The following is a 17,244-nucleotide window of genomic DNA, read 5'->3' on the forward strand; positions in this document are numbered from 1 at the left end:
AGCTGGTCCATCCTTGTGATTGCTCTAAGCTTTCCAGTGGCAGCATCTGGAGCAGAGAGGAGCTTCTCCAGTCTAGCTAATCAACACTTTCCTGAGGTACATGAGGTACGCCTTTACCTTGTATACCTAGTACTTTGTATACCTTGTATCTTGTATACCTTGTATATCTTGCACATGTACTTGTAGCAATAAATATATTATTATTATATTATTAACAGGATTTCAGGAGTCTCTTAAAGGGGACAGAGGTTATGCACCAGAGGGAAGGTGTGAGCTGTTGACGGAAGGAATGGAAAACACATTCATATGATGTAGCCAGAAGCACAAAAAAAAAAAACCAGGACTACCATTGTTTTAACGTTCTCTGTATCTTCTTTACTCCCCACTTGCCTCTTTCAATCCCTATATTTTGAAATTGCCTCTTTTTCTCTAGTCGGTGTTTATTAAGTGTTATTTTCTTGTCTCTTTAAATATTCCAGAATTAGTAACTTTCAGAGGTTAACTGATTTTTTCTTTGTTTTCTTCCTCCAACTTTTCATTGTCTTTCACGCATAACTCGAGTGTCTCTCATCTTTTCGAATTAAAATTTCGAACTTTCATGTACGGTAACGGGGACCAAATTCTAGAAACATTTGACATGTGCAGGTATCCTGTAAGCAAAGTTACTGAACCTATTTCAGTCATTTTGGAATGGCTCGAGTATCTTTCAAAACCCTCAATTTTGTAGTTTCATAACATTAAAAAAGATACTCCTTAATCCTCTGACAGCGAAGAGTGAGATTGAAGCGTGTAGGTGCTGATCTAACCATTTTTATCAGTAAAAACGTGTGAAATTTTGATTTCAGGTTGTATGTGGGCAAAATCTGTTAAAGTATTTAATATTTTTTTAAAATCAGGAATCCTTAGATTTTTTAATCAAATCTGACTATCTTATAAATACAAAATATTTTTTTCTTGCAGGAATCTAAGTACAACCGCAAATAGAAACGTGAAAAATATTGAAAATTCGCATTTCTATAACATATTTATGTTTCTTGAGCTGACTGAGTCCTTAAACCGAGCTCGGCTTGATGCCAGAGCCGACCATCTGTCAACTTCAGTTTCCTCTTACTGATGAGATAAATGGAAAAACAAACAAATGCAGTAGAATGGGATCCTTTAATGACTACCTTTCGCCCACACACTTTATCAAGTTACAAACAGATCATATGTGACTTGATAAAGCTCAATGTGTGGGCGAAACGTTGTCTATTAAGGATCGCATTTTACTACTCAATTTTATGTAGACTTTTCCCTAAATTGATTTCAGGTATCGCCGACACATTGACTAATGTTGTTATAGGTTATAGATTTACATATATACACAATCTGCACTGTGGGTGTTTTGCATATATACATATATACATATATATGATAGTGATGGTGGTGGTTGAGGTAATTTTAAGGATGGTAGTGATCGTGGTGGCACTGGTGTGGTGGTAATTGTGGGAGTTTAATGGTAGTAATGGTGCTGGTAATGGTGGTGGTTTAGGTGATGGATACATATATATACATGAATACATAAACCTGACTATAAGCAAATTTTGCTTTCATATATACATACATAATTTACGACAACATACACACCTAAATGTGCAAAAGTATACATATATGTAAACGCATACACATGAATAAATAAACCTATGCATTCATATATATATATATATATATATATATATATATATATATATATATATATATATATATATATATATATATATATATATATATATATATATATATATATGTATATATATATATATATATATATATATATATATATATATATATATATATATATATACACAAAGAATATATGCATACATTCTTCCATATTTACTTATGGATACATACATACACAACTGTTGAATAATACATGCATAAATTTGCATATAACGTCATACGGACACAACACGCATACATACGCACAAGTATATATACACACAAACATATGCATAAGTATACATTGCACACGAATACATACACAAAAAAAATGACGATTGTAAATGCACATACCCATTCATGCTCACACAAATCCACACATTTACTTTATACATAAGAAAGTACATATATACAGAAATCCACCCTCACAAAACAAACACGTATATATATATATTTATAATTCACCTTACTGGAATTTTGGATCACCGTATAATATTCATTTTGCATACAATGAAGTAGAGGAGGCTGGGCTTATGGAATACGGGGATATCTTTCTCGGATCGCGCAGCGGCCGACAAATATCTAGTTTCTGTTTGTCGTGGTCTAATTTTTTTCGGTGTGTCCTCTATGGGTTCTTTTTTCTGTCTCCAACCCAACCCTCTCTGTACCCAACGCACTAACTGCCACCCTGCCACTGGGCAGGGTGGCTGTTAGTGGGTTGGGTAGGATTTAATGGGTGAGATTGAATTTAGTGGGAGGTATTGCAGTTAGTGAGTGGGTAGGAAATAATGAGTTGGAGTGACAGTGATTGGTGTGGGTGTTAATGGGTGGGGTAGGAGTGAGTGGGTGGAGTAACAGTTGTTACTAGATGTTGAGCTAAGTAGTAATGGGTGAGGATGGATATTGGTGCTGGTGGGGGTGGTGGGGGGGATGTATATGTCAGTCTGGGAGACTGGATGTTTGTAACACGAGATCTGTGAGATATTATAGGGCGACAGTGATGTTGTGATGTTACTATTTATTCTTAGGGATCTCGTTAGTCATTCTTTAACAAAGCTTCTGACTCCATTTACCGTTATTTATTTTATTTATATGCATTATTTTAATATTATTATTATTATTATTATTATTATTATTATTATTATTATTATTATTATTATTATTATTAATCATTTTACAATATTAATATATTCGTGAGAAAATACTAAATCCCTAATCATTCAATAGAATCAAGTTTGATCTGAGGAAGTAAACGGTAGCTTTAATTCCCTGGATCAAGAGCATTTCACAGGTAACAAGATATCCATATTCAAAGATGTCTTGTCAATAGTATTCAGAGTGCTTTTAATAAGATAATGAGTGAATGATAGTATACCTCGCTAAACCATCATCTCATCCTCAGGACTTCGATATGACCGAATTCAGAGAATATGATCCAGATAATGTGGGACTCTACATGGCTGACATCCAGCTGGAGAATGGTTAGTTTGCCTTCATTTCGTGTTATAAAAAAATGCAGATTTGTTAGACATTTTTAAAATAATATAAAATTGAGGAACCATCATTCAAAATGATCTCGTCACTCTAAAACGTTTCATATTATTATTAGCTAACAAGATTGTCGATCAACTGGGCAGATATTTAAGTTAGAATTCGTTAGTTTGGACCGGAAAGGAGCCACTGGACAGGAAGAAGTAGAATACTAGGTATAAGTCAACAGAGTTTAAAATTCTTGCGAAAGTAATCTGTTTACAGTGACTTCCAGTATCTGTACATACGACAACAACAAGTGCTTCATGCTTCAGATATGCCAGGTAATAATTTTCGTAGCGCTTTGAAATTTTTTTTTTAGGAATTGATCATATGCTCCCAGATTTATTTTATTAACAGAAAGTAGTGTTGCCAAATGACACTGTGAAATAAATTAACAATGGACTGGAAGATCCACTGCGTGTTTCTTAAGAGCTGACAAACACCTTTGGAAGATTGACGGCGTGTTTCTTAAGAGCTGATAGACACTTCTGGAAGATTGACGGTGTGTTTCTTAAGAGGTGATAAACACCTTTAGAAGAATGACGGAGTGTTTCTTAAGAGCTGACAAACACTTCTGGAAGATTGACGGCATGTTTCTTAAGAGGTGATAAACACCTTTAGAAGAATGACAGAGTGTTTCTTAAGAGCTGACAAACACTTCTGGAAGATTGACGGCGTGTTTCTTAAGAGCTGATAGACACTTCTGGAAGATTGACGGTGTGTTTCTTAAGAGGTGATAAACACCTTTAGAAGAATGACGGAGTGTTTCTTAAGAGCTGACAAACACTTCTGGAAGATTGACGGCATGTTTCTTAAGAGGTGACAAACACCTCTGGAAGATTGACGGCGTGTTTCTTAAAAGGTGACAGACACCTTTGGAAGATTGACGGCGTGTTTCTTAAGAGGTGACAAACACCTTTGGAAGATTGACGGACTGTTTCTTAAGAGTTGACAAACACTTCTGGAAGATTGACGGAATGTTTCTTAAGAGCTGACAAACACCTCTGGAAGATTCACGGGGTGTGTCTTAGGAGCTGACAAACACCTGTGGAAGACTGATGGCGTGTTTCTTAAGAGTTGACAAGCACCTCTGGAAGATTGACGGCGTGTTTCTTAAGAGCTGACAAACACCTGTAGAAGATTGATTGCGTGTTTCTTAAGAGTTGACAAGCACCTCTGGAAGATTGACGGCGTGTTTCTTAAGAGTTGACAAGCACCTCTGGAAGATTGACGGCGTGTTTCTTAAGAGTTGACAAGCACTTCTGGAAGATTGACGGCATGTTTCTTAAGAGTTGACAAGCACCTCTGGAAGATTGACGGCGTGTTTCTTAAGAGTTGACAAGCGCCTCTGGAAGATTGACGGCGTGTTTCTTAAGAGTTGACAAGCACTTCTGGAAGATTGACGGCGTGTTTCTTAAGAGTTGACAAGCACCTCTGGAAGATTGACGGCGTGTTTCTTAAGAGTTGACAAGCACCTCTGGAAGATTGACGGCGTGTTTCTTAAGAGTTGACAAGCACCTCTGGAAGATTGACGGCGTGTTTCTTAAGAGTTGACAAGCACTTCTGGAAGATTGACGGCGTGTTTCTTAAGAGTTGACAAGCACTTCTGGAAGATTGACGGCGTGTTTCTTAAGAGTTGACAAGCACCTCTGGAAGATTGACGGCGTGTTTCTTAAGAGCTGACAAACACCTGTAGAAGATTGATTGCGTGTTTCTTAAGAGTTAACAAGCACCTCTGGAATATTGACGGCGTGTTTCTTAAGAGTTGACAAGCACCTCTGGAAGATTGACGGCGTGTTTCTTAAGAGTTGACAAGCACCTCTGGAAGATTGACGGCGTGTTTCTTAAGAGCTGACAAGCACCTCTAGAAGATTGACGGTGTGTTTCTTAAGAGTTGACAAGCACCTCTGGAATATTGACGGCGTGTTTCTTAAGAGTTGACAAGCACCTCTGGAGGATTCACGTCATGTTTCTTAAGAGCTGACAAAAGGATCTCGCACCCATGGTCGAAAAAAAATGACAATAGTTTTTCATCATTCATTATCTAAGATAAGTCAGTGTAGAATGTTTAGCCTGCGACCATTATTCTCAGTGGATGTAAGCTTCAAGGAAATATGCCCTATAATGTGCTTGTTGTATGACTCACGAAATCGTAATGACACAATTGCAAACAAACCATACCCGGGCGGGAATAGAACCCGCGGTCAGAGAGTCATAAAACTCCAGACGGACGCGCTAGGCACTGGGCCAGCTGGCTACAATAAGATAGATACAATAAGAAACAATAATATACCTAATCGGACGAATCTTATTGTAGCCAGCTGGCCCAGTAACTAGTTCGTCGGTCTGGAGTTTCATGACTCTGTTCGCGGGTTCTATCCCCACCCGTGGTATTTTATACTTGCTGTATTTTGTGATTGGTTAAACTGTAGCCTTATAATATGACTGGCGATGTTGGATGTATTTTTATTACATGACCCTTCCCTAACGTCACATCGTTTAATTAAGGCGAGTGAGTAGGTATAATTATCTTCGTTATTGTTGTAACAATGCTGAATGGGCCATCAACGTCTTGACATTTGAGTAATAGCTGAACGCTTCCATGTGAATTCAAAGCGTCCTCTTAATCACAGATTTGGTTTCAGTGTTGTAGACAGTCAACAGTCAAATGTGGGACTGATAAAGGCACTTTCAACTGTGAAAATGGGACATTCATTTACGTCTACCATGCTCAGTTGGTGCTCGTTTTCTGTTCGTGCCGCACACATTTTTATCGCTTTTGTCTCTGTGGGATGTAATCATTGGGTACTTTTATGGCTGAAGGGCAATCTAACCTCACCAAGAAATTTGTTGGAAACTGTATGTGAAAAATTCACTCAGATGCTTGTGGGAGTTAGGAGGATGAGTTGCAGCGGCATTAATCGTGCACAGTGACCTATGTACTCTTTTATTTTTCTCAGTGGGTAGCACGCTTCTTTCATGGAGATAGGGACAGAGATCAGAATGCAGGTTAATTTCAGTGCCCGCTAAATCACTGGGCAGGCCTTACATAGCTCCGCTGTTTGTGGCTGACTGCTCATCTGCTCGGTGTCACGCTGCCTCAACTAGCAGTTCATGGGCTTTCGTTCGAAGTTTATATCATGGATGGCCAGCGACCGTGGAAATTGGTTTCAGGTAACTTAGGATTGGTGGGATGGTACTAAACCTACGCGACGATCTGCTGTAAGAAAATATATTTAGGTAGGGCAAAGAGGGCATCAGAAAGTTGATTATTTAAATTGTTACCTAAGATTATCGTGCACCTCATGATCATACCATGAGCGGTCATGCAGAAAACAGGATTACAGAGGTTATACAATGGGTCTTTATCAGACTTCCCCATATTCTCTGGGCATAGTTACATCACAGCAAAGATTACAGTAACTTCATACATTGCAATTAATTCATATAGTTAATACTAATCGTTCGAATATTTCATCATTAACAAAGAAGTGGTTTGTCATTTCATGCAGGATTCACTATAACCGTATTGCCAGAGATACCTGCAGCCTAGCCACATTGTTGCAGCTACATCGTTTTGCAATCTACTGACCAAGTTATTGTCTCCAAAGCCATGTTTAACTCCACACATTGTATTATAATAGACAATCTCCTAGTTCAAGTATGTACTGTTCTACTTATTTTCAAACTTATTTCCTAGGCATCTTCTAACAATGATTGTTAAACCTTTATTTAAAAAACCTAAAATATACACGACATTCTCTTTAGTTAATGCTAGTTTACCTAAGTCATCAACTTCGTTCTGCTTCTGATGGTCTATATAAGAGACGAATCCACCAAAACTCAGTAGAATGAAATTATCTCTTAGTCACCTACGCCGTCATATGTCCTCGGATCATGGTACAACACCTAGATCTGCTGGATCCGTGATTCTTGTAGGATTGTATGGTCCTGTGGGTTAGAGCGTCGTAAATTTAAAATAAGGTTCGGTTGCGAAAAGTGGGTTATGAGAATTAGACGCATTTGCAACATCTGAGTATCTTCAATGTAGACGTTTGGCCATTCAGTGGCTTTTATCAATACGAATTCTAGGACATAATTTGAAGAATAGAACTATACATAAAAGATGAGGTAATCAGTCCCTCAGCCTTGGAGTTGGTGTGAAGAGCACCGTAGTCGTGAATGCTTGAGTGTGAGAAATGGTTGTAAAGGACGTAGTAAGCAAGTTTGGGGTGCTAGGGGTAATCGAAAATAAGTATACGAGACATGACATAAGGCGTAATGACAGTGGTTTGTTGGATTATATATTTGTTGATAAAAGGCTAATGGGTAGACTTCTGGATGTGCATGTTTATAGAGTGGCAGCAGATATATAAAATAATTTTTTAGTTGTAGCTACTATGAGAGTAAAAGGTAGATGAGATACAAGGAGAATGGCATCAGCAAGTAAGAGAGGTGAAGGTTTATAAGAAAGTCTTAGTGAGAGTATAGGAAATGAGGGTGAAGAGGTCTGGGGTAGATTAAGAATGCAGTGATAGTGTAATCATTAGAATTGTGTGGCTATAGGAAAGTGGGTGAGGGAGGGAAGAAACCCTACTGTCTCATTTAAAATGCGTGCCTCCTAGGGAGGGCACTGACAGGAGTTGCCAGAATTGCAAAATTTAGAACATACATTTACAAAGTACCTTAGATACTTTTAGAGTGACAGTTCATTCATGGCATTCTAGAAATGAAGATCCTAGCTTGATGAGAGGAATTGTGAATAGCGGAATTTTAAACACCCATCATCGTCCTCGGCTTCCTCTAGTGGTGAGGGTGGAAGACTGGGAGGGGCTTCAGAAGTGGAATAGCCTAGGGCCTCTCCATCTGAATACTTCCTCTTCCTCTCTACCTTGCAAATGTTCCGAGATCTCCTTTATGGTCTCCTACGATAAATGTGTTAAGAAACATGCTCCTTTCAGTCTTCTGTCCCACTCCACTACAACCATGCCTCGACAACAATGACTCTTCTACGGTTCAGTCTCCTCCTCCTGAAGATCCATCACAGCATATAATACTAATATTTTCTGCCCTGAAGATTCTGATCTTCATATGCGTGGCTCTCGAACACTGAGTCTTAAACGTGGTAAAGTGCTATGTGATTTCTCTTCACTCAAGGGAGGTTCCTTGACGCTGGTGAGGGGCTCTTGATCTAGAGAATTGGATCTGTGCACCAGCTCCCTGAATGCCATCCATCCATCCTTCCCCCACAGGAGCTGTATAATCCCTACGGGTTAAGCCCTCCACCATAATAATAATATGTGATTTCTCTCCGTCAGACTTGGCCGTTAACTCTTACATTCTCGAGCAGATTATGACAAAGTGTACTCAACTTCTTCCAACTTGTCTCGCCTCATCATAATTTTCCTGATACTATCTATTTTCTGTAGCTATCTGCTACTTCCTAAACACTATTACATGTTACTGGCTTCATTCATTCACTCTTCACCCACATAACGTCTACTGAATATTTAATATAGCAATGGAATGTTAGAGGAGGATTCGGGGAAAATCATGGGTAGCTCCAGATGCTGATATCTGCTTTTCTTGTATGCATTTATCTCCAGGAAATTATAATCGGCCAGGTTATTAGGATTCTTGTTTCTGTCTATATTCTTTTAGTATCTCTGTTCCTATACCTTGGTACCTCTAACAGCGAAGATGCACTTCTTAGGCCTAATGCTGCTCTGAATATTGTATTGTTAATTCAAACTGCTGTATTATTCCGTTTATTATCAAATACCATTTTTTACTATCAGTACAATTTACTCTTAACATTTTTGACATTATTTTAATTACCATTACTTGTTTAATTACCATAACCTGTTTTAATACCACATTTACTATCTTAGAGTAGTTCCTGACTCTTAAATACTTTGTACTGTCAATTAAGCTCTAGTATAACTACCACTATAATATTGAATCCAAATAACTCTTCTTAAAATTTAGTACTTGAAATAAACATTTCTTTTTTCATTTTATTTTTATTAATTAATATTTCTTGTGATCATTTTTACTTACTAAAATTTTATTAAACACCATATTTACTACCAGTCAGTTTTACTTTTATACATTAATCATTATTTTATACTTTTCTTAACCTTTTGTTGCCAAATTTTCAAGTTTGTATATTCACCTCCAACCTTTGTACCATCTTACTATCATATTATAACCAAGTCATTGCCATTTTTATTTTTCTATTTTATTCTTTTGGAACATTAATTTGTGTATTTTATCTTGGCAATTTCAATCTAGTTATACTCTTGTTCTTGTTAACAACTTATATTAGACCTTAGTGCAATTGCAAGTGAGAGTCTTGTACCTTTTTACTCTATATGACCAAAGTGCTTTAGCTATATACTTATCCAAACTTCCCACTACTACAGATATCAGTATTAGAACTCACTGCACAATACAGGATATAAATAACCACTATTTAAACCTAAAAGATGAATGATCATATTGACCCTGATCTAAACCTCCATAATCTAACACACAATCAAAATTTATTGGAAAGAAACTGCCTTTATTACACAGCATCACAAGCCAGCACTATCCTGAACACTGCTCAAAGTCTATCAGTTCTTAACTACAACATCAGGTCCTTAAGCAAACACTATGATGACGTCCTGGCACTCTTTGAGTTGCTAAAGACACCTTTCTCCTGCATTATTCTTACTGAGACCTGGCTTAAGCAGGACACAATTGATATCTACCCACTACCAGGATACACAGCAATCCACAACTGCAGACCATACCAAGTTGGGGGTGGTATTGCAATCTATTACTCTAACCAACTATCTTGTATTAGCACCACTTGCTTTAGTGATGAATATGGGGAATACATTTTTGCTAATTTTACTGTAAAAAACCTTAAGACGCCTATAACAATCGGTGCCATTTACCGGATACCCCACACAAACATCCCAAATTTCAGTGAGAATCTAAAGGCACTAATAACAAACAGACAAATGAACAAGCACCACCTTCTCTTAGCTGGAGACTTCAGTATCAACCTTGGCCTACCAGATGATCAGCCTGTAACTGATTTCATCAACAATATGAACAACACACTTCTCATACCGACAATAACTAAACCAACCAGGCTGACTGAGACAAGTGCAACCATAATAGACCACATATGGACCAATATACTAGCCCCTCTTAAATCAGGGATAATCACAGACAGCACTACTGACCACTACCCAACCTTCCTCTTAACAAACATTAGTAAGCCACCACTCGAACACAACAAAGTTTCATTTAGACTCCATGAAGAGGCCTCAAAATGGATTTTCACAGCAGACCTAGAGACTGTTGACTGGCCTACAGAATTCTCCAATGCCAATGGTACTGACAATTGGACAGACATTTTTCTTAACAAAATACTTAAACTATACAACAAACATTGTCCTATAAAAACGAAACAGATCACGAATAAACGGCTCGGTTGCCCATGGCTAACCAGCAGCATTCTGAAATCCATTGATAAGAAACACCAATATGAAAAGCAATATAGACAGGGCTTAATACACAAAGATATTCTTAAACAATATTCATCAGTTCTCACCAAATTAATAAAGAAAGCCAAACAACTGTACTACTCCAGCAGATTCACTGACACAAGAGGAGATATAAAAAAGACCTGGAAAACACTTTCCCAGATTCTGGGGACCCACAAACAAAAAAAAAAAAAACAAGAATATTGTCCTAACTATACCTAATGAAACACCACTGCATCCCACCGTTACAGCTAACAAGATAAACGACTTCTTCTCAAACATAGGATCTAATCTCGCCAGTAAAATCCCACGTACCAACGCCTGTGCCAGAGACTACCTAGATGGGAATTTTCCAAATTCCTTCTATCTTGTACCAACTGAGCCCACGGAAGTCACCGTGATTATAAAGTCACTCAGAAATAACTCAGGGAATCTGTCTCACGTCCCACCATTATTGTACAAGCGAGCGGCCCATGTCCTTTCACATGCTATTACATTACTTTTTAACAAGTCACTAGAAACTAGCACTTTCCTGACACTACTCAAGACAGCAAGGGTTACACCAATACATAAAGGTGGTGACCCTACAGATGTAAACAACTATAGGCCAATATCAAACTTACCATTGCTATCCAAAATCTTCGAGAAACTCGTGCACAGGAGACTATATTCATTTATAACATCACAAAACATACTCAACCCCTGCCAATTTGGATTCAGGAAAAATAAAAGCACTAATAATGCAATTGTAAAAATGCTAGATCTGCTTTACACAGCATAGGAAAATAAGGAATATCCGCTAGGAATTTTTATTGACCTAAGAAAAGCGTTTGACACAGTAGACCACGGCATCCTACTCCACAAACTTGACCATTATGGTATAAGAGGCCATGCGCTTGCATATTTCAAATCCTACCTTACTAATAGGTATCAGTATGTCACCATTAAAGACACAGCCTCATCAACACGGCCACTTGATACTGGAGTTCCGCAGGGAAGTGTCCTTGGTCCCCTGCTCTTCCTCATTTACATTAATGATCTTCCAAACGTATCCCAACACCTGAAACCCATTCTCTTTGCTGACGACACGACTTACGTCATCTCCCACCCTAATCTTGCCACCCTCAACACCATTGTCAACGAGGAGCTGCTCAAAATTCTGACTTGGATGACAGCCAATAAACTTACACTTAACACTGACAAAACCTACTACGTTATGTTTGGTAGCAGAGCAGGTGTTGAGCAACTTAACATTAAGATCAACAACACTCTAATTGCCAGACATAATGAGGGCAAATTCCTAGGTCTATACCTCGAAAACAACCTAAATTTCAGCACCCATATCCAACACATAACAAAAAAAAAAAAAAAATATCCAAAACGGTGGGGATCCTCTCCAAGATACGATATTATGTGCTGCAAACTGCCCTTCTCACACTATACCATTCACTCATTTATCCATACCTCACCTATGCTATTTGTGCTTGGGGATCAACTGCAGCAGCACATCTAAAGCCAATAATAACCCAACAAAAAGTCGCAGTAAGAATAATCACTAAATCCCATCCCTGGCAACACACCCCCCCACTCTTCATAGATCTAAACTTACTCCCTGTTCAGAACATCCACACTTACTACTGTGCAATCTACATCTACAGGACCTTAAATTCCAATATTAACCTTGACCTAAAACGCTTTCTTGATAGTTGTGACAGGACCCACAGGCATAACACCAGACACAAACATCTCTATGACATTCCCCGTGTCCGACTAAACCTTTACAAAAATTCAATGTGTGTCAAAGGGCCTAAAATCTGGAACACCCTACCTGAAAACTCTAGAACTGCAGACACATTCATCACTTTCAAAACTACCATTAGGAAATATCTTATCTCCCTGATACACCCCGTCAACTAACTACATGTAAACCACCTGGTGGTTCACACTTACACTCACTCACCCTTTGACTATAAAAACAGAAATACGAATCTTAATCTTAAAATAATGAATCCTAACTAGCCATAAGCTTGCCTATGATACTCCAATATAGACACTATGCATTGTGCCAAAACAAAAGCATTCACATTGCTAAACTCACAAACTATAATGTTGTCACTTAGCCTTAATACCATAATCTGTAATAATTTAAAATTTAGAATTAATCTAAGTCTGCCCGAAATGCCTAGCCATGCTAGGTGTCCTAGTGGCCCCCTCTGTAATTAGTATTTTAAAAAATGTAAACCACACAATATCCAAAATCTGTAAACCCCTCATTGTAATCCTTATAGAGAATAAACTTGATTGATTGATAAACACAAGCGATACCCTTCACATTTACCATTAGCTTCCCGCTGCTTTACAGTGCTTTACGATCCTCAAAAGTTTGGCTTGTTTTTATGAATATAAAAATGTTTTATTGTGTGACTGGTGAAGATGTGTGTATCGAATGATTGCATTATTTTATAATTGGTTATCAAATGATAGCTTTATAGAAACAAAGAACTAGGATGAGCAAATAATCCAGTAGAAAATTTAAAATATACATGCATGTGTGTGTGTGGTTATGGACTCGCGCAGCTAATGCCTTTGCAATACTCTTGCTCTGTGGCCTCTGCTTATGTGACTGGGACAGTGCTAGGGACGCAGCAGCCTATGAGATCCTACACCAACAAGGCATTCGTGCCGGATGAGGAAGACACATTTTACCAGAAAAAATCCACTTTCCACAACATCAGCGACTCTGAGAGCGACGACTCCGATGACGGTGGTGTCATTAACCTCCAAGAAAGCACAAGGTATGGCTTCCCCATTATCCGAAATATTCTTGATGCTCATTAAACTTATCCTCGCATCCAGTGTTATATAAACGCAGAAACATAATCCTCTTCTTCTTAAAGTGAAATTATTATTTACGATTGAAAAGGGAGAAATCACTTTGACAGAAATACGAAACAGACTAAACAGTCCTGCTCATATTTCGGCCATAGGTAGAGATCCTATTAAGCAGTTCAGGGTTTCTGAGTGAAATCAAAATATGCGTTTCATTTTCCTATTAAAGTGATTTCTCAGTTTCAATATTTGTGATACTAATGCAGAGTTATTCACGACTTTTGTTCTTCGGCAGAGACCAGAGGCAGACCCACTTCCTCGTGCCAGCTGAGGTGCATGTGGGGGATGATTCGGGAGAAACAGTGCTATAGGGAGACTACGTGGGGCATAATTGGCTCACCAACTAATAAAATCAAATTGTATCTTTCCTCTAACCCTCTTTACAATACACCATTGATTTCCTCACACTCTTCCATCATGGGGATGTTTTTTTGACCTTGACGACCATCGTATCTTTAAGGTCAAATCATTCTCCGACTACGTTAGATTTTATTATGGTCTTCTGTCCTATATTTGGAGGAGCATCGTCTCTTGATAATTCTTCAATGTTAACAAAGTGAGAGATTTGTTTGTTATTTGATACATACCCTGAGATGACTTAAGTGCTAATTTGCTTTAAATTTAAGGTGTAATTATAAGAAAATAAAGAAAAAGTAGGTTATGGCTATTTATGTCTTAGCAGTTCCTAGGCTTTAGCACCTTACATTCTCTTTCCCTTTCATAAAGCAGAATGTTAAAGCTTTAATATTATTAAAATTAATATTATTACATTAAAGCCTTACTATCCTGTTTTACGAGCTATTTATGAAAAGAGAAGGAAGTGCAAGATGTAACTGCTAAAGCCTAGTAATTGCTAGGTTAGAAATACCCATAATCTACTTCTTTATTTTCTAAAAATAACACGTTAATTGTTAATTTAAATTTAAAGCAATCTCACACTATGCATCAAATAAACAAACCGGGAGACTATGCGTATGTAATGATTGTTGTATTGTTGGAACGGAGGCGTATACACTCACCTAATTGTGGTTGCAGGGGTCGAGACTCAGCTCCTTGCCCCGCTTCTTCATTGACCGTTGCTGGGTCCTCCCTCTCCCTGCTCCATGAGCTTTATCATACCTCGTCTTAAAACTATGTATGATTCCTGCCTCTACTACATCGCTTGCCAGACTATTCCACTTCCTAACAACTCTGTAGCTGAAGAAATACTTCCTAACATGTGTGTGTGAGAGAGAGAGAGAGAGAGAGAGAGAGAGAGAGAGAGAGAGAGAGAGAGAGAGAGAGAGAGAAAGAGAGAGGGAGAATAATGTCCCGGTCCAGTGGGTGATTCCATTTTCCCCATTCCCAGTTTTTTTCTCACTAGTGGAAGGAAAAATGTTTAACTCCAATTGACTTCCCAGACATAGTCACGAATCTTTTGCAGATATTAAACCAACGTAAATGAGCCATAGCATTACAAGGTAAGAAGATGCACTAAACAAATTTACTATAGCACTATATTCCATTTGAGGCTAGTACTAGACCTATTTAAGTACTTACATACAGATTGCCACATCTCAAGTTATAACAGAAGTGTTAATTAACCAGATTCTTGATGACGGTGTTAATTCACACAAAGGAATTCAACCTGGAAGGCGCCAGTGATTTTAGTGCCAAAGAAAGATAGCACTTGGCGCTCACTGACTGATTTTCAGAGGTTGAATTCTAAAACCATACCAGATTATTTTCCATTTCTTATTCTTAGTACCTTACTAAACAATATAGGGCAAAATAAACTTTTGTCAACCTTAGACTTGTTACTGGGGATTTGGCAAGTCTCTCTCATGAGGACAGCCAAGAGCTAACAGTCTTTTCAACCCCTACAAGTCATTATCATTTCCTCAAAATGTCATGTCAGTGACACCGGCCTGTAGTTTAATGTGACCTGTCTGTGTGCAAGATTTGCTATCTTACATACCTCTGGCAATTGCCCTGCTTCTAATGACTTGCTGAAGATTGTGGCTAGTGGTTCCCTCTCCATCAAGACCCACAGAGAAATATTTCGTGGTTCCATTGCTTATGAAGTATCTAGCTTGCAAAATAGTGTCTTCACCTCTTCTTCTGTAGTATATATTGTTTTCAGCGCTCGCCGGTGAACTCTTCTTTTTTGATTCTCTCGTATCGCCCCTATTTCCTTCTAGAATACCTACTCTTTTTTTTTCTTTGCTGAGCTCCTCACAGACTTCCTGGTCATTTTTATGAACTCTTCTTCCTCTTCAGCGTGATTACCTGTACCATTACTGTTGCCTTCCTCCTGACGTAGCTGTACAGTATCAAATTCGGCTTTCGATTCTATGCCATTCTCAAATTGTCAATGAGCCTCTCTTCATAACCCAGCGCCATCTTTTCTGGCTCTCATACTTGCTTCCATGTTTTCCTGCATTCTTCCTCCAATATTTTTTTTTCCATGCTATAGTTTTATTAGCTTTTGCCTCTCTGCACAACTGGGTGAATCATGGGTCAACTGTTATTGCCATTGCATCTTTTGCTCCTGTGTATGAATTTCTCCTCTGTCTCCCAGCACTTTCCAGCTATGTTGTTCCTCATTTCATTTTCTGTCTTACCTTTCAAGTTCCTTTTCCCGATGTACCACATTCAGGAACTGATTCATGTCTGTGAAATCTCTTCTTGTGAAATTTGGTTTCCCTCGTCCTTCCTGTGACATCTCGCTCTCTCTCTCTCTCTCTCTCTCTCTCTCTCTCTCTCTCTCTCTCTCTCTCTCTCTCTCTCTCTCTCTCTCTCTCTCTCTCTCTTTCTCTCTCTCTCTCTCTCTCTCTCGAGGTATGGTCACTGGCACCGAGTGGGTTCTCGGTATCAATATTCTTTATGCCTTTGATATGTCATTTCATGAAGTTCTCTATTACCATCTCTAGCATCTTAACCCTCCATGTTCCGGGTCCTCGCGTGTTTCCATGCTTTCGTTGTGTATTTCGTTGTAGTTGAAGTCTTCCGTAATCAGGAGCTTTTCATTGCTTTTGTGGGCTCTTCTGACAACCTTCTCTATCATGTCTACCACTGCTCTGTTGCTGTCATCGTATTTTTATCTTAGTCTCGTGCTGTTTAACGAAGACTTGTACATAACCGCTATCACCACCCTGGCAACACTGGTCTTGGGTGTTCTTTCTATATAGTCAGTTGTTCCTGTGTTTATTTCTCTCATCTCCTCAAAGCTCTACTGGTTTCTGATAACCAGCACTTCACTTCCACTTCCTCTTTTCTGTGTGTGTGTACTCACCTATTTGTGGTTTAAGGGATCGATTCATAGCTCCTGGCCCCGCCTCTTCACTGGTTTGATAAAGCTCCATGAGCTTTATCAAACCTCTACTCAGTGGTTCCCAAACTGGGGGTAAATTACCCCCTGGGGGTAATTTAACCATTTTTGGGGGGTAATGGAGGGGTGACAGAAAAAAAGTTATGAATTCTGAAAATCAAGAAAACAATGCGGTACCCGGTATGAGGATTATTGTTAACTTTGTCTTAGTATATAAAGTTGTAAAGTAAACCTATTATAAGTAAGTAATAAAGTTAAACCAAATAACAA

General features: G+C 38.4%; 1 protein-coding gene across 1 annotated transcript in view; it reads left to right on the top strand.

Annotated features, from left to right (window-relative positions):
- The window catches only part of LOC128696579 (uncharacterized), an 80,475-nt gene extending 66,404 nt beyond the window's left edge, over positions 1-14,071 (top strand). The window contains exons 10-12 of the mRNA XM_070094764.1: positions 3,104-3,182; positions 13,408-13,570; positions 13,900-14,071. Coding sequence (XP_069950865.1) covers positions 3,104-3,182; positions 13,408-13,570; positions 13,900-13,975 — 318 coding nt within the window. The 3' untranslated portion in view covers positions 13,976-14,071. The remainder of the gene's footprint in view (positions 1-3,103; positions 3,183-13,407; positions 13,571-13,899) is intronic.
- The last annotated feature ends 3,173 nt before the right edge of the window (positions 14,072-17,244 follow it).

This window comes from Cherax quadricarinatus, chromosome 47 (genome assembly GCF_038502225.1).
Source record: "Cherax quadricarinatus isolate ZL_2023a chromosome 47, ASM3850222v1, whole genome shotgun sequence".
NCBI classification, from domain to species: Eukaryota; Metazoa; Arthropoda; class Malacostraca; order Decapoda; family Parastacidae; genus Cherax; species Cherax quadricarinatus.